Here is a 17,719-nt window from a genome sequence, read left to right on the forward strand (position 1 = left end):
TCAGGTGGGACCAGGGGTGAATGGGTGTGAACTGTGAAGTCGTCTGGGGAGGGATCCCAAGATTGTAGGTGGGGGATAAGTAGTGTCGTTAACGATGGTTGTTCCAGCTTGACGTAGATGGCTTCTTTTACTCCTCTTCAAGAAACGCAAGCAAGTCCAGTTGCCTACGATATAGCACTTACGATTACCATGACCTGGATGACTGAGAATCTTCACCGACAAGTCTACATTGAAAACAATGAATTTGAGTGTCAATGTCAATCATACATTTATGAAACAACCTTTAATATAACCTCTCACATGAGAGAACAGATTTTAAAAAATAACTGTCAAAGCCCTTTTTACCATGTATATCATAATTCCCTCTCTTTTATCTATTTTATATCGCTGTGAAAACATAAACCAATTTTTTCTTCAAACAGCTGAATTTATTCAAGCTTATCCCCAAAAACTACATTTTACAAGGTTTCACTGAACACATCACGAGAATGTTTTAAATTTCCTTCACCCAATACTCGTTTTTAATGAATAGAGCTCAAACGCATCATAGGCCCAATCCCAATTTCTATCTTAACCCTCAATCTCACTAGCCCTTAAAAACCAAGTGTTAGGGCTATCTTGAGACTTAGAAATGGGACACCCCTTAAAGGCAGATACGTCTTCAGACTGTGGGGGGCAGCAATACGCCAAAGCTCCGTCCAGTCTGTCAATTCAAAAGAAGAAGAAGGTACATTACGTCATCAGTAGTCGTAGAAGAAGAAGGTTACAGATGAACGATACGAATCATGCAGTCTGCAGCTACGGCTACAGTAGATGACACCGTCCGGTCATCTTAAAAAAATGTCGGTGCAAACATTTCACGTATATTTATAAAACTTAACAACATTACCACTGAGAAAAATGATATTTGTAACGTTAACTGAACGACAGCTAACGATATGGCTTGTGTGCACCGCGACGGTGAACGTTAACGTTACTATCGATCGTTAGCAAAAAAATGTGTTCGTGTTTACGTTACAAAGAGATCTGAAATCCATAAAATCACATTTAACTAAGATATTACAATGCTTATCATAATTTTTTAAACTCATATTTGCAAGGAAAATACTCACAGTTATAACTCTTCTTTTTGCTGCTTTCCGCCGCCATCTTGCTTTGAATGAATCGTACGGACTCGGCTGGACTCGGCCGATGATTTGCAAGGGATTCTGGGTAACACTCACCGCCAAGTGTGGTGCTGGAAAATCTCAAAAGTAAGGGACATACAGCCCTTAATCTTCACCCTTAACTCAACACACTGAGAATCGGGACAGCACTAGCACTTCGCGGGAGTGTAGATTTTTGAGACTGAGGGTTAAGATTGAGGGTAAAGATAGGAATTGGGATTGGGCCATAATGTAGCTCAGTGCAACCTCCGTTAGCTGTTAGGTGCGGCCACCAGCCTATAAATATATATCTGATTTTGGGGTGAACTGTCCCTTTAAGAGGAGCAATAAGACATAAAGATAAGAGGAGCCAGAGGACGACACAGAATAATGAGAAGTAGCATTTGAACTTCGAACTCAAATAAGGGCATATGTGTTTCAAGCATGAATGCTGATTAGTGACCGGTGTCAAGTCGTGCTCAAACATTAATGGTTTGGGAGTTTTTACTGGAAATTCTTTCCTATTTTGTGTCATTTTACAGACTCATCTTTGTAAGATTAAAATGATGAAGACATTCCTGAATAATGGAAATGGTTATTTGCAGCACTTCTGTCAACATCGAACTTTCGTCATGACATCTTGAGGGATTTAGACTTTTTCAGTGCTCGAGCACCACCAAGTCATCACTTTAACTGTCAAGTCCTTCTGACAGTTATTCCCATATGACATGCATGCGCCATTAACACAGAGTGACAGAGGAGCAGGCAGGGGAGGACGGGTGTGAAGTGGGTGACAAAACAAACTTACCCTTACCTTACATGACCAGTTTCTTGTTGTAGCTTTGACTCTGTACCACAGCACTTTAGACATGAAACGAAGCAATAACAGCCATGGAGTCACCATTTCATCCATTATAGCCAACATGTACATTTTGATCAGATCACCCTGATGACGGCCTCCAGCCCATCGAACATCTGGTACCTTTAATGTCATTGTTCCAGCACCTTCACCCAAAGCATCAATAATCCACACTTCAAACTTAACAATGAAGAAGGGAGTTAAACGGCCACTCTTCGATACCTGTGTGCACGTGAAGGTTGAAGGGAAGTTAGAGACCACAGTGCACGGGAAGCGCCCTCACACAAACTCTGCTCTGTTCTTTAAACATTGGGGTGTGTTGTTAATGTGCTAACTGGCTACCTAGTGTCTTGAATCTTTCCCTTTTTGAATGGCGAATACAGACTGTCTGCTGGTTTGCAGTGTTAATTTCACTGATGAAAACTATGACATTTTTTCATCAATGACCTTTTTTCTATGTCGAAAACGAGACAGTGATTAGTTAGAAATAGATCTTGATCATAAAAACTTAGAGGAAATCTTTTCTGACTGCGAATGGTTGAAGTGTTGAACAGATTAGTTCGTTACAGCGGTGGCTGTTAGCAGTTAGCTTCGCTTGAACAGCAGCGGAGCAAGCAGCCACCGGCTGGTGAACTTCATGTCTGTTGATCCCCAAAGGACTCCACTGAGTCCAGACTGTCTTGAGAAGGTTTATGGTTAGATTGCTGTTTGACAGGCAGGTAGGAGGCTCAGCAATCTGTCTGAACTCAGTTTTCTCTGACAGAGATGAAAGTTTAGTTTGAATCACGGAGAGTTATTTCCTCATGCCGGTGCAGAACATACGTGCTTCTAGGCCGTTGTTTGTTGTCTTTGTGGTGTGCTCATGAGCAACTTTTTCACCAAGACACAGGCGATATTAGGCGGCTTGTCGCCACTAGTGATGATGTCGGTTTGGTGTGTCTGGGCCTTATGATCTCTGCTGATGCACCCTAAAGACAGGAATACTCTTCATTGGCAAGAACCCTGGAAGAGGGACTGAATAAACTCCAGAAACAGACATCAGCTGACAGAGCACAAGACCAAAATCACTCACAGCATCCACCGAAACGGAGCAGTTGTCGATACCATACTGTTATGCAGTTGGTAAAGATGGATGAATGGATGTAGACCGATGCAAATATTTTATAGCCTTTATAGCCTTGTCTTTCTGGTCTATCTGCCTCTCAGAATCAGCAGCACACAGTCACTCAGTGCATTTGCCATGCAGAGTTTGTTTTCATCTCCACGTAGCGTGAGTGGGTGGCGGCGTCATGGGGTTGATGGCTGCTTTGTGCTCACGTGGAGATACAAGGATTCAGCAGTGACAAAAGGGCAACCCAGGATTTACAAGAGAAGAAGTGTTAAAGGAACATCGTGAACTGTTCAAACTCAGCATGAACATCCTGGGGGTGGATGCTATTTCAGATTAGCATTTAGTGCACCCTGACCTCAGAGTGCTCTCAGACCTCTGCACATCCACACACATACACTGCCCTTCTCCTCACCAGTGTTGTACCTTGGTTCGATTAAGATGGTGAGACAGTAGCTGCAGCTCCATACTCGGCACACAAACAAGATGGTGGTATCATCTTCTCATCTCACTCTTGGCAATAAGGCAAAGAAGGGGGTGTTTACAAAAATGTTGAACTAGTCCTTAAAGGTGCGGCGGCTTTAATGTGTCACTTTGGGGACATGTGAATGAAAGTGCAGCTTGTCTGGAGTGTTTTAGCCACATCAGTGCTCGGAGATATGACGGAGGTGAATCCCTATGCATCAGTCCTGATTCTTCCTCACTGCCAGAGTGTGGGCTTGTTTTGATGAATGTCACTTTGTCAACTGCATTACATGATTTGAAACAATGTGTTGTTGATACTGATGCACAAACATGTTCGTCACTGATAGACTACAGTAGGCGTTAATACCGTCAACCACGGAGAACAGAATCATTTAGTTGTTCACTACTGTACTCCTGCTCGCTGCCTTAGAACCTCTACCTGTAATGTCAGGAATAATAACCCACCGCTGGTACGGTAGATTGGGTCTAAACCATGCTGTGATCAGATTGCTGTGTGTGGGTGCAGCAGAAGGAGGATGCGTTGAGTTCTATGAGCATGTCTACATGCAGTTTTCATCACAGGTGTTCGTCTTGCACAATCTGCACATTAATACAGTCTTATAGTAGCAAGACAGGGCGGAAGTGAGAGTCCATCATACAACACATGTGATTAAACATTCCAGTAACCAGCAGTGTCAATCAGAAAGCTGATATTAATGATTGATTTACATAAATGAATAAGTGCTTATACAGCCAGCTTATATGGCACCAGACAGAATGAACTAAGTCAAAGATTAAAACAGAGCCGGCATAGTAGAACACACTTGACAGGATGCTTGTTTTCAAGCATCAAATTCAAACATACACACGGATCAACCAGAACAGACCAAGAATGACTCAAGCGCAGACGTTTTCAGTCGCCTCTCTGTCAGCTCAACTGAATTTGTGCTAAATTTAGGCTCTTATGTCTACTTTGCAAGAGTTAGTGGCAGGGATGCACGATGATATCGGCACATCATCGGGTTCGGCCAACATGCACAATGAATGAATATTACATACAGTGAAATTAATTGTATTTCATGTCTCCATCTGCTGGTGGGCCGTCACGATAAGAGGATGCATGTATATTATGATATGAATTCCACTACAGAAGACTTGATGATCACTTAAACTAGCCATGGAAAAAAGTAGATATATAACTATACGTCAGTAAGTGCGCTTCCATTAACCCTAGAAATGCACAAAACCTAAATATCGCAATAAAAAACTGGTAATGGAAACACCTACACTTCAAGAAAAAGTTTTTACACTCTCATGAGGTGGTTTCTCAGACGTGTTGATATAGAGGTATATCGCGAAAGTGTAATGAAAACACTTTTTTCGGAAATATACGTCACCGGACACGATATTGGTGAACTCCTCATTCACCAATGTCGCCCAGAAATCCTTTATCTGTGTTCGCTGCCACACATAAGGACTTTGCCTTTGGAATACCACTCGCTCTCTTCGTCTTTGGTTCTAGACTACTGCAACAGCAGCAGTGGCAACCGAGATGATTGTTCCAGCTCGCAAGAGATTCGGAATGTCCATCTTACTTCCGCAAACAACGTGGAGTCTCGCGGGATGAGATTTTACGAGAATTATGGCTCGGAAGCAAAACACCTTTTAATGGAAACACCTGCAAGTTGAAATTGTACTTTGTCGAAACTTTAGAAATATCGCATTTATTTTGCGCAAAACTGTAATTAAATGGAAACGCGACTAGTGTTGGTTGTCAGTCAAATGAGTTGTTACATACATATATATGATAAACAGGAGTTTCCAACCGGATCTCAAGAACTGTAATGTCCTTTGATTCACCGAAACTTGGCTAAATCCTGGACAGCACCATTCATCCAGGTGACTCCTTTTGCCTGATCTCACAGAGCAGAGGGTTCTGGGAGAGAAGGAGAGGAGTCGAGTGCTTTCTGGTGAATAAGGACTGGTGTGACGGCGGGAATGTGAGGTGTTGTCCTGTTCCTGCTGTGGCTTACTGCTATATGCCATCAAGAGGCAGCTGCAGAGCGATGCTACCCGTGTTCGGGAGAAGCAACCATACGGCCATCTTGTTGAGGTCGGGATGTGTGGACAGTTACCATGGATCACCAGAACCACCTGGAAACAGGGACAGTTAGAAAGCTGCAGCCAACAATGTGAGAAGACTCAAAAAAAGAAGGACTAAATTACAGTGAAATGGAGTTGCACCTTATATAATAACCTGACAATCAAAGATTGATTGATTGAATGTAATTCACATGATGTTATGAGTCCGAATAACTGATTGAACCAAAGTTAAACTCGTCAGCCGTGAGCTTCCAAACATGATGAAGCTTGTGCGCCTGACTCCAGCAGTTATTGAAGATGCAGTGATCATCATTCAGATGCAGTTTTGTGATGAGCTGAGTGCTCTGCCTTCACCATGCATGGCCGAGGCAGAGCCTCGTCAGCGTTGCCATGGTTACCTCATAGCAACAGGGACTCTGCTTGGGGACTGATATAAATATATAAGGATGTTGCTTACATTTCAGGATTTTTATTTATTTATTTTTTTTACTGCCTTCATAGAATTGGTGTAGCTGTTGCAGGGGGAGGTTTGTGTTCCTGCGGTGAAGGTGTCCACAGCTGTGCCAGAATATTTCAGAATGAGCTTTTAGCTGCCAAACAGAAGAAATCTATCTCCAAATTGTGGATTTGTGAGACAGAAACTCCCCCAGTTCAACTGTTACACAGTGATGGCTGAACCTAAACTCGCAATTGTAGTTTTTTTAGCTTGTCTCTTACAACCCTGATTCTGAAAAAGTTTGGACACTGTAAAAAGTACATAAAAAGAGAATGCAATGATTTGTAATTCCTTCTCAGCCTATATTCATGTACAAAGACAAGATATTTGATGTTCAAGCTGAACACCTTTTTTGTAAATATACGCTCATTCTGATTTGATGCCTGCGACACGTTCCAAAAGAGTTGTGACAGGAGCATGTTTCCCTCTGTGTTACATCACCTTTGCTTTTAACAACACTCACGAAGTGTTTGGGAACTGAAGACACTAACTGTTCAAGTTTTGAAATTCTTTGCATTCTTGCTTGATATGTGACTTAAGTTGCTCAACAGTGCAGGGTCTCTCCTGTATTTTGTGCTTCATAATGTTCCACAGATGTTCAGTGGGAGACAGGTGTGGACTGCAGGCAGGTCAGTGTGGTACCTGCACTCTGTCACTATGGAGACACGCTGTTGGAACACGTGCACGATGTGTATGTGTTTGTGTTTCAAACTTCAACACTGACATGAGAGAAGCGTCAGAGCAGCGCGACCATAAATGAAAGCAACATGCAGTAGAGACTCGGCATTGTGATCAGTTACATGGCTGTTGTGATAAAGAACATTTCCCCGCCATTGTGTCAGAGACTCACCAAACGGAAAATCTACCTGCATTTCGCGCCTGACGGGTATTAATTTCAGACTCTGTGCTCAAGTGACGGATTGTGTTTCCACATTTTTGTTTGCCCACAACCACGGACACACAGAGTGTAGAGGCATGTCGAGACAGAGAACCACCTTCCTCTCTCTCAAACTCAGATCAAACGGTAAAACTAAGCAGCGTGCTCTCTCTGCTCATGTAGGAACAATTTAAAACGTATTTAATCTTTCTACAGCATAGACAGCCCGTTCACCAAATGACCATATTTCAGCAGTGAAATATTTCCTTAAAGCAGACGTGCATGGATCCAGCCAAGAGGCACTACATCGATTCTTGAGTCAGATTGAATTCTGCCACATTATTTCCTGTGTGTGTGTGTGTGTGTGTGTGTGTGGTGGCACTATGTCCCCATGCCATCTGTGTGTGTTTGTACTGATTCTCTGTGTTTACCTGTTCAGCTCCAGTGGAGCCCGGAGGATAGCTGTCNGTGTGTTTGCTGCTGTGTATTTAATTATTAGGTGCATGTATTTCGTGTCAGTGTGTCTGTTTCTGTGTATCATAGAGTACATGCATGTGTTCATTTAAACCAAAGCTTGTCTCTGCTCAGTGAAAAGGTTTCTCTCTGCCAGTGTCTTATTGATGTTCCTAAAGCATCAAGGCCAGTTATTTTAACACTTTAAAGGGATAGTGCACCCAAACATGAAAATTCAGCCATTATCTACTCACCCATATGCCGAGGGAGGCTCAGGTGAAGTTTTAGAGTCCTCACATCACTTGCAGAGATCCAAGGGGAGAGGAGGTAGCAACACAACTCCACCTAATGGAGGCTGACGGCGCCCCAGATTCAAAAGTGATGTGAGGACTCTAAAACTTCACCTGAGCCTCCCTCGGCATATGGGTGAGTAGATAATGGCTGAATTTACATGTTTGGGTGCACTATCCCTTTAAACTAATTAATGTGCCTATATACTCCTTTAAAGGACTGCTCCAGTTTATTCCAGCTTGGTTCTTATTAACATACATTGGTCTAACATTTGTCAGGTTTAATAATGTCGCACTCGTCGCAGTAACTGCTGAGACCTGGGAACACAGTGACATCACCACAAGTCCAACAGAACCAGAAACAGGAGCAGTCACATGATCAGACAGAAAAAAAAATTCAAAGTGAGGGCAGCTGATAATAAAGCTGCTTTCTGTCAGAGAGCGACAGAGGGAGGTGGAGAGAAGGTGGAAGGTGGATTATTGCACGTTTCTGTAGGCTATGTACACAGAACGCTGCTTTGTCACTTCATGACCCGCCCCCTCGAAACCCGCATGGTTTTTTTAACAAACTTACCCGAAACCGCCCGTCGACCTCCTCTCCTTCTCTCCCCAGTGTCCTCTGCTCTGTAAGATCAGCGTACAGAAAAAGAGTCATTTGGTTGAATGGCGCTGTTCAGGATTTAGCCAAGTTTCGGTGAATCAAAGGATATTACAGTTCCTGATAGTCTGTTCAGCACAAAGGTCATCCAGTTTATTTTGCAACAGCTGTTCAATGGCGAGCAGGATCATTTTGGCATTCACCTCCTTTTTTCCTCAAAATGAGTTTGGGTAACCTCAGGGTTTGTTTACAGCATGTCTGATCATCTGTCTAGTGATGTCACCATGTTCAAAGATCCCAGCAATTATACTTCTTCTTCTTTTTTATGTCTCCACGCTGGCAATAGCTGTGGCCAGAGGCATTATGTTTTCAGGTTGTCGGTCCGTCCTTGTGAACATGATCGAGAACGGCTCAGGGAAATTTCTTCAAATTTGGCACAAACGTCCACTTTGACTCAACGATGAACTGAATACATTTTGGTGGTCAGAGGTCAAGGTCACAGTGACCTTGCATGTGTCTCATTCTCGTGAAGACGATATTTCAAGAACACCTTGAGGGATTTTTTTTAATTCAACATAACATCCACTTTGACCGAAAAAGGAACTGATTCGAATTTCATGGTTGAAGGTCAAAGGTCAGTGTGACATCACAAAATATGTTTTTGGTCATAACTAACAAATTCATATGCTAATATGACAAGACCTTGCTCAAATGTCTAACAGGATAAAATAATGAAGTGTTGACATTTTATATCCAAAAGGTCAAAGGCCAACTTCATCGTGACATCATAATGTTCTGCATAAAACACTTTTCTGGCCATAACTCAGCGTCATATCTCAGGAACAGAAGGGGAAACATTCAGTCAGATACTGAATTGGTGACTCTAATCTTGGTGTCCACCTTGAAACTGCTGATTGCATCGATCTAATCGATCTATTCATGCTAATAAGCCTCCATGTTTTTTCACAGACATGGATGTAAACTGTCAGAGAAACTTGACTGGAGCGTGGAGGTGTACAACTCCAGGGTGGTATTCTAGTTTGTTCATTCTGTCTTTTCCTTTTTTTCCTCATATCTGCGGCTGTGTGACATTGTAAACACCAAAGTGCTGAGATCTCAGATCGTGGCTTAATCACTAAAAACAGGTCCAAAGGGGCAACAAGCCTGTCTGACTGCTAATGTCTATTATCCAGTTAGGCCTGAGTGTAGCGGTGTCACCATGTCCCAGATCTCAGACAGTAACTCGGTGAGTACAATCTTATTATAGCTGACATAAGCAACGGCTGGAGCTACAAAACTAAATCTTGTCGATTAGATAAATGCGCGTACTATATGCCCCTGAGTACAGAATGAGCTCTCAAGAATATCTAGATGCTTTACAGGAAGATAAGCGAGAGAGATTTTTATATAAAAATACTCAAAAATGTTTGACTATACTTTACATATGAGCAGTCCCTCCATGATTTTGCACAGCTGTTTTTGTGATTGCTTCAGACTGAAATGCCTGATTTCACAGTATCTTCTCTGAAAAATTACAAAACAATTGCGAAATTTAATATTTTTTGGCGTTTTTATATCTCTGCGTCAGCACCAGCCATGGCCAGATGCTGTAGCTATGTTTTCAGAGTTTCACCACGTACATCCCACTCTTGTAAACACGATATCTCTAGCATGTCTTGATGAAATGTCTTTAAGTTTGTCACAAACGTCCACTTGCACACAACAATGGACTAATTAGACCATGGTGGTCAAAGGTCAAGATCACTGTGACCTTGCATCCATCGTATTCTTGTGAACTCGGTATCTCAAGAAGGCCCACAAATTTGGTACAAGCGTCCACTTGGATTTGACAATGAACTGATTAGTTTTTGGTGGTCAAAGGTCAGGGTCACTGTGACCTTGTCTCTGTCTTTCTTGTGATCATGATATCCCAAAAACATATTGAGGGAACTTCTTCAAATTAAGCATAAATGACTAATTAGATTATGGTGGTGAAAGGTCAAGGTCACTGTGACTTTGCATCCATCTCATTCTTGTGAAGTCAGTATCTTATGGAAGCTTTGAGGAGGTTTCCACAAAGTTGGTGCTACTTGGACTCAATAATAACCGGATTAGAATTTGATGCTAACAGTTAGCATGTCACTTTGTGTTTGACTCTGTTACAGGTGCAGCAGGTGTCTCATGATAAACAGAGAGAGTGGGGCAAGGAGGGGCTTAATACACCGCGTGCAGCTTTCTAATAAATGTCACTCGTTAATAGTCAGATCTGCGGTACAGTTTCAGTTATTGGACAAAACTAGTCCATATCCATTGGTAGCTTTGTCACCTTCTACCTATGCCAGTCCTCAATGCCTATGTGCAGTTTCACATAGATTGACCACGTCAGTGAGTAGAAAAAAACGTGGGACAGACAGAATGACTGACTGACAGAATGACACACTGACAGTTTCCGTGATTATGTACAGCATACCATACCATGACTTAGTCATACCAAACATTAGAAAACACCAACATTGGTCCACAGGGGGAGCCACAGCGATCGGTCGCATTTTAGCCATTTTGAAGCATTTTTCTGTTGTTATAGCGCCACCCAGTTGCCAATTAGAGTTAAATTTCTCCAGTCACCTTGAGGCGTCCTGTTCTACATATCTACCAAGTTTAGTAAAAATCCATATGGCGGTTAGGCCTAGATAAGAAATGAGCTCTCTAGCGCCCCCATTTTGTTTGATGGGGTCAATAATGGAGGGGTCCCCTCAGATTATGTGTGGTCATATGCCTACAAAGTTGCGTGGTGATGGGTGAAACCCTTGAGATGTTATACACCTTTATGTGATGAGCCACGCCCTCCGCAATATTCATTGCCTTATAGAAGCTCAGTTTTAGTAAGTTTTCCAACTTTTGCCAAGAGGGAACTTTAGATATTGGTCCCTAGATTATGTTCACCCAGTTTCATGCAGATCGCTCAAACTTCCTAGGAAGAGATCCATTTGAAGTGTTTTTCAAAAAATTCAAAATGGCGGAAAATCTATATAAGCGGAAGTTATGGGTTCTTGAGGCAAATGTGTTCCTCATGAGGAGAGGCATCTCTGTGCAAAGTTTCATGTCTCTACGACATACGGGGCATGAGATATGCCCATTCAAAGTTTGACATTTCAGTGGGTTGCTATAGCGCCCCCCTTTGGCCAGTTGACGTAATATTGCTTCATTGGCATCCTCCCATGACCCTCTACCACTGTGCCAAATTTCACATGGATTGACCAAGTCAGTGAGGAGAAAAACGTGGAACAGACACACACACAGAGTTTTGGTCATTATATAGTAAGATAGCAAGGTCACACAGAATTCACAGGGATTGGCTGAAATTGCATCAATTGTAGCAATGGTGACATCACAACATAGAGGAACTGTATACTGAATGACAGAACAATGAATGCAGGGACACAGTATGTGAAAAATGTACTTCACTGTATCTTGAGCACTTGGTTGTCCAGAGAGCTGATAGAGATCCAGAGAGTCGGCCCTGTCAGGAGCTTCAGTACACCATCAGGTCTATTTCTGAGTGTAAACTGGAAATGAATTAATCCTGTTTCTCCCAGCACTCTCTGTAGTTGTCACTTTAATGTGCTGTTGTACAATTTGCGTGTCTCTTGGCTTTCTCTGTACTCGTCCTTAAAAAAGGCTGTGCTTAGTCAACTGTTCAGTCTGGGCTCATTGGACAGATTTAGTGCTCTGCTGAAACATCTGAATCTGCTTTGTTAGAAACACTGTGAGTGTTATATCTTCCTGCTCGAGCCGAAAGCATGGCTTCTGCTGCAAAGACAAGAACTGCTACTCATTCACTTTGAGGAGATGAACAGATTCAGGCATTTAAAACATTATTTCTACTAAAATAAAATCTACCATACAGTAAGTACACTGAGAGCTGAAGCTGAGAGCAATCAGTGTGATGTGTTCAGTAACAGTGCTGATGAGCCATTATGCCGGTGTCGTCAGATGTACAGAAGTTAGTTTGTCAGACAGCGCTGCCTGTATTTATTTACAGTGTACAGTAAGTGTTGATGATGTTATTGTGTTTTATTCTGTAAAGTTTGTCTTAAGACACGTCTGTTTTGCAAACTTTGTGAATTAAAAAGAAGTTGTCATGAAACATTCACTGAGCACTGTTTAACCCCGTCAGCGGTGCCTCAGGCAGCTGTGCCTCTGGGTATTGACAGGGCAAGAAGGTGGGAAACTGGGGAGGGATCATGTCCGCTGCCAGTAATTCCTACTGTTAGGTCGAAGGGCAGTGGGATCTGGACTCTTCTTTAGGGGTGTAAATCACTAGTTTTATCATGCTTATATTTGATATTTGCTGATATGGCAAAGTCTGCCACGATACAGTTTCAACTGGCTTCTATTCAGGGGCCTGCAAATGATATGAGATGATAACAGTAAATATCCTTATTGTCTTTTTCTTGGCTGCTTACCATTGTCTGCCTGGCATGAGGCCACCTGTTTGCATGTTTAGGAAGGAGGCTTGCCTGAACTGAAACGGTCATGCGTGCAGGAACTCATTTTCACCGAGGGGTGCTGCGCAGTATAAATGTGCACGCATGGCTATGTATGTACACTTAGGCCAGACAGCTGCAGGCCACTGTTCAAGACCAACAAACAACAGAATTGGTTGTTTCTAACAAGACATCAGTGGAATTTCTAGCTGCCATTGTGCCACCTAATCCGGATGGTTTTAGCGAGAAATCTGCACCATTTCCAGCAGCGTTTGTGCCACCAAAACCAGATGTTCCTTAGCAAGACATTGGCGGCAATTCCAGCGGCGTTTGTGCCACCAAACCTCGATGTTTCTAACGAGAAATTGGCAGCATTTCCAGCAGTTATTGTGCCACCAAAACCAGATGTTTCTTAGCAAGACATCGACAGCATTCCCAGTGGCCATTGTGCCACCAAAGACGGATGTTTTTTTGCAAGAAATTTGTGGCATTTCCAGCCATAATTGTGCTAACTAAAGTGGGTACTTTTAAGTCAAAAGATGGTCTTTCCAACAAACGTTTATTGGCACGATTTGGGTGAGGAGCTACAGGAAACTGCTCAGATGTACTTACGTCAATGTTTCCATTAGTCCAAAGAATGTGTGCTACCTCGACACAATTTGTCTCTGCATTGCATGCGCCAAGATTTCTAATATTTCCTTTTTAATGGTGATGGACATCCAAGTTGTCTGTGTGCTTCATGTCTGTTCACATCCTCTGGGCAACTCTTAACTTTACATCAGCTCGTCATTCGCTCCATCATTAGCTGCTATGAAAGGACAACCTGATGGATATGCCCCTGCAGCGACATTTTTATGGATCAAAAAAGCAGCTCCAAAACTGTAGTAGGAAATATCTGGTCTTTCTCAGCCTGTCCAGGTTCTTCAGTAGCTCCTGGTCCAGCAAAACTCTCCCTTACTTTAGCATTAGCTGCCCCATGATCTGACCCTTGCACTTTGACCTGCCGTGATGACGTTGTCACCAGGCCCTCTTGACGTTAGTAGACATTTATTATCAGCAAGGAGACATAATATTTGGGAGAATAAGAGCAGGGAGATGTTTTATTTTTGTTTGATCTGTAGTTTTGTTATATTCTTGGAAAGTCAGTATAAGGTGTGAAGTTAGTCTTTATATTTTGGCAGCATGAGCTCTAGGCTTAGCATTAGCTTCCTTCTGTCTCGACTCTCCTTTTCACTGGACTCTTTGGCTCCTCCAGTTGTACCTTAACTTGACTGATGACGTTTCTGCCTCCTGAACTCATTTCTTTGACCAGCCTGCGCCGCCACAGTGCTACCAAGGTGCTGCAGGTGCTCGTGAAAGAAATTGGCTGTTAAATGGAGAGCTGACGGGCCGAGGCTCTGACTTACTGCCGCCTCTAAACAAACGGCTATTACCTTGGAAAAACTGACTGTGCTTTATTGATGTCTGCTGACAGAGTGGAACCCAAGTTCATAGATTGGCTTTGGAGTGTGTCCATGTCTGTTGGTGTGTGCTTGCCATTTTCACTTTCTGGTTGCATAGCTTCCTGCCTCTGCTATCTAGATAACTGCTTTTATGCCATAAAAGTGTGATTCGCTTTGTCAAGTCCTCTTTGCTGTGTGTGTGAGTGTATGTGTGTGCACATTCACACACATACATATGCACACACAGAGCCACAATGGGACTCTGTCAGTGCCTCTGTCGCTGCAATAATGTGCCTGCACTGATGAGATGGCAAGGGAGTTAGAGAAAGAAGAAGAGAGAGGCAGATGAAAGCAGAGAGAGGAGAGAAGTGCTGGGGTAGACATTTGGGACAGCTCTTCAGACACTGACACACCACTGTTTCATCTCTGCTGAGGCCCATGGTGTTAAAGTGCAGCAGCAGTAAAGGTTATAATTATGAAGCAGATAATGACCATGATGATTCTCACTCATGGAAATTACAAAATTTTATCTTCAACCTCAAAGTGTGACGTCAGGTGACAACGTACAACAAATAAATATGAGCAAAGTCAACATCAGTCATTGAGCGTCAGCCACCAGAAGGATGATGATCATGATGCAGTTTATTCAGAGTTACAGTACAGTAACAGCACCTGTCAATAAACTGAGTTCAACTTTTGGAATGCAGCAGCGCACAGCACACGTCATGTGACGAGGACCAACCAGTCACAGCCGACAGATATCCTTCCCTTCTTCCGTAAATATCAGTCTGTGATAAATATGGAGGAAAAGTTAATCATTTTAGAGAGCAACAGGCCGACACACAAACAGCACCTGGAAGAAGATCAGCTCTGCACTCAGGATTTCAAGTAAACAGGCTATGATATGGTGCTTCTTAGGGATGCTTAGCAACCTCCAACGCAATCTGCTGCTGGCACAGATAAGACACATATTGATCCTCTAATGATCAGCAGCATGTTATTAATCAGTGTTGACACTTACACTTTTACCAACACTTCACCTCCTTTCATCACTCACACTTTTACCTACACTTCACCTCCTTTCAGCACTTACACTTTTACCAACACTTCACCTCCTTTCATCACTTACACTTTTACCAACACTTCACCTCCTTTCATCACTCACACTTTTACCACTTACACTTTTACCAACACTTCACCTCCTTTCATCACTCACACTTTTACCAACACTTCACCTCCTTTCAGCACTTACACCTTAACCTACACTTCACCTCCTTTCAACATTACATGTTAACCTACACTTCACCTCCTTTCATCATTACACTTTAACCTACATTTCACCTCCTTTCAACATTACACTTTAACCTACACTTCACCTCCTTTCATCATTACACTTTAACCTACACTTCACCTCCTTTCATCATTACACTTTAACCTACACTTCACCTCCTTTCAACATTACACTTTAACCTACACTTCACCTCCTTTCATCACTTACACTTTAACCAACACTTCACCTCCTTTCAGCACCTACACTTTAACCTACACTTCACCTCCTTTCAACATTACATGTTAACCTACACTTCACCTCCTTTCATCATTACACTTTAACCCTGGTCCCTGAAGCAGCGCAGCGCTGTACTTCACGTGTGCTTCTGCCGTCATTTCATTCATCTCAGATTTAGTGTAGCACGTGTAACATATAGAGTGATGTCTTACTGTAGACTAATTAACAGACAGATTAATTAACAGAGGAGCAGCTCTGTGTCTCTGAGTGTTGCTGGAGAATTTGTGAGTGAGTGAGTGAGTGAGTGAGTGAGTGAGTGAGTGAGTGAGTGAGTGGAGCTGTGCGGAGAGTGTGAGAGAGCAGAGATGATGCTGCTATGTGTTATATAACACATATTGTTAAATTGTATTATCTAAATCTAAACCACCAAAACCTCTGTGATGATGCGATGATAATGATGGTGCATCTTCTCTTTCAGTGCCTGGCTGTGTGGGAGTCGTTCCTCCTGTCTCAGAGAGCGGAGCCCAGCAAGCAGAAAGACGGGGACGACGCCTCTTAGAGTGCGGAGATGATGGGAACGTCTTTACGGCTCACTCTCTGTCGTCTCTCCGACACATCCAAAGATAGACTTTGAACCAATGTCCACTTATGCAAACATGCGTCATGTACGAAACAAACATGCTCTGCCTCTCTGTCTGTCTGTCTCTCTTTCTTTCTGTCTGGCCAAAGAAGTTAATCCCAGTCCAGCATTCCAGTGATGATGATGATGCGTCACTCAAACCAACACTGTGATCCAAAATATCCAGGTTTGTTTACACTCCTCCGTGTGCATTGCCAAAAGTTAAAGAAGAGTCCAGGCTCTTGTGTCTTCACTATGCTGCTTTGTTAAGCATCATTTTTCATAGATACAGTTACTGTCGTCCATGTAGACGATATGAGACCCTCAAATATTTCCCTCCATTGTGGCCGGAGAACAGCTGCGTCCCATTTCAGGGCACGCCTCATTGGAGGGATGCTGATCCTTAACGTGGTGTCATCATAAGTTCTCTCCCCTCTCCGCACGGAAACCAAAACTAATGATGCATTCAGGTGGCCCTCTTGAGTGGGAATTTTCCAACTTTACCATCAGAAAGTTGTACTTTACTGAGTGGTAAACTGTCATGGAAGTTCCTCAGTACAGCAGTCTAAAAGTAGTGTGACAGATTGTGTGCATTCGAAACCAGAGATGGAGGAATCATAGAAATCAAGCTGTTTGCTGCCTTTTAAAAATGCTACTGACTTACTGTAACCTCACCAGGACACCAATATGAAATGGACTGTTAGCCCGACACTAAAGCTCCGTTTCCACCAACCACTTTTGCTATGGTACCTTTTGAACCAAAACCCTTCAGACATGGTGCCTAGACCCTCGGTCTGTTCAGACAGTCCTCTTAAATGTGGGCGGGGTTGTTGTCACTCACTGCTCCGTCCAGCACTCGCTGTATTTCCTCATCAGCGGTGACACAGATGGAAGTCTGCACCTGGTTTATCGTCCACAGAACGAGGCTGCACACCAACACAATAACAACAAAATAGAACAGGCTGCAGTGAGAGTCTCTCTCCATGGGATATTTAAAAATAGCAGCTTTGTGCATTTAGTCCTTCTCAGGCAAGCTCAGGGGTTTAGTGTTGCTGTAGCCCACAGGAAGTGAGGATTAGAATATATGACCTTCACATAATCCGCTCCAAATTAATCTATATTTTTAAAGTCATTACTAAAAGTGTGTGTCATATAAAAACTAAAGTGATGGTCAAAGTTGTCACAGTGAAATTTAAGGTGTGCTGATGGATTCACGTCATCAACTCATGCATTGAGTAACATTACAAGTTAACGTTCCACCTTAAAAGTT

The 17,719-nt window shown here is 42.8% G+C and overlaps 1 protein-coding gene across 2 annotated transcripts in view; it reads left to right on the top strand.

Annotated features, from left to right (window-relative positions):
• snx7 (sorting nexin 7) overlaps window positions 1–17,378 on the top strand; it is a 62,685-nt gene extending 45,307 nt beyond the window's left edge. For both annotated transcript variants that reach the window (XM_050056084.1, XM_050056086.1), the window contains exon 9: window positions 16,309–17,378. In XM_050056084.1, the coding sequence (XP_049912041.1) occupies window positions 16,309–16,389 (81 nt within the window). In that variant the 3' untranslated portion in view covers window positions 16,390–17,378. The remainder of the gene's footprint in view (window positions 1–16,308) is intronic.
• Window positions 17,379–17,719: the final 341 nt, after the last annotated feature.

Source organism: Epinephelus moara, chromosome 11 (genome assembly GCF_006386435.1).
Source record: "Epinephelus moara isolate mb chromosome 11, YSFRI_EMoa_1.0, whole genome shotgun sequence".
Taxonomy (NCBI): domain Eukaryota; kingdom Metazoa; phylum Chordata; class Actinopteri; order Perciformes; family Serranidae; genus Epinephelus; species Epinephelus moara.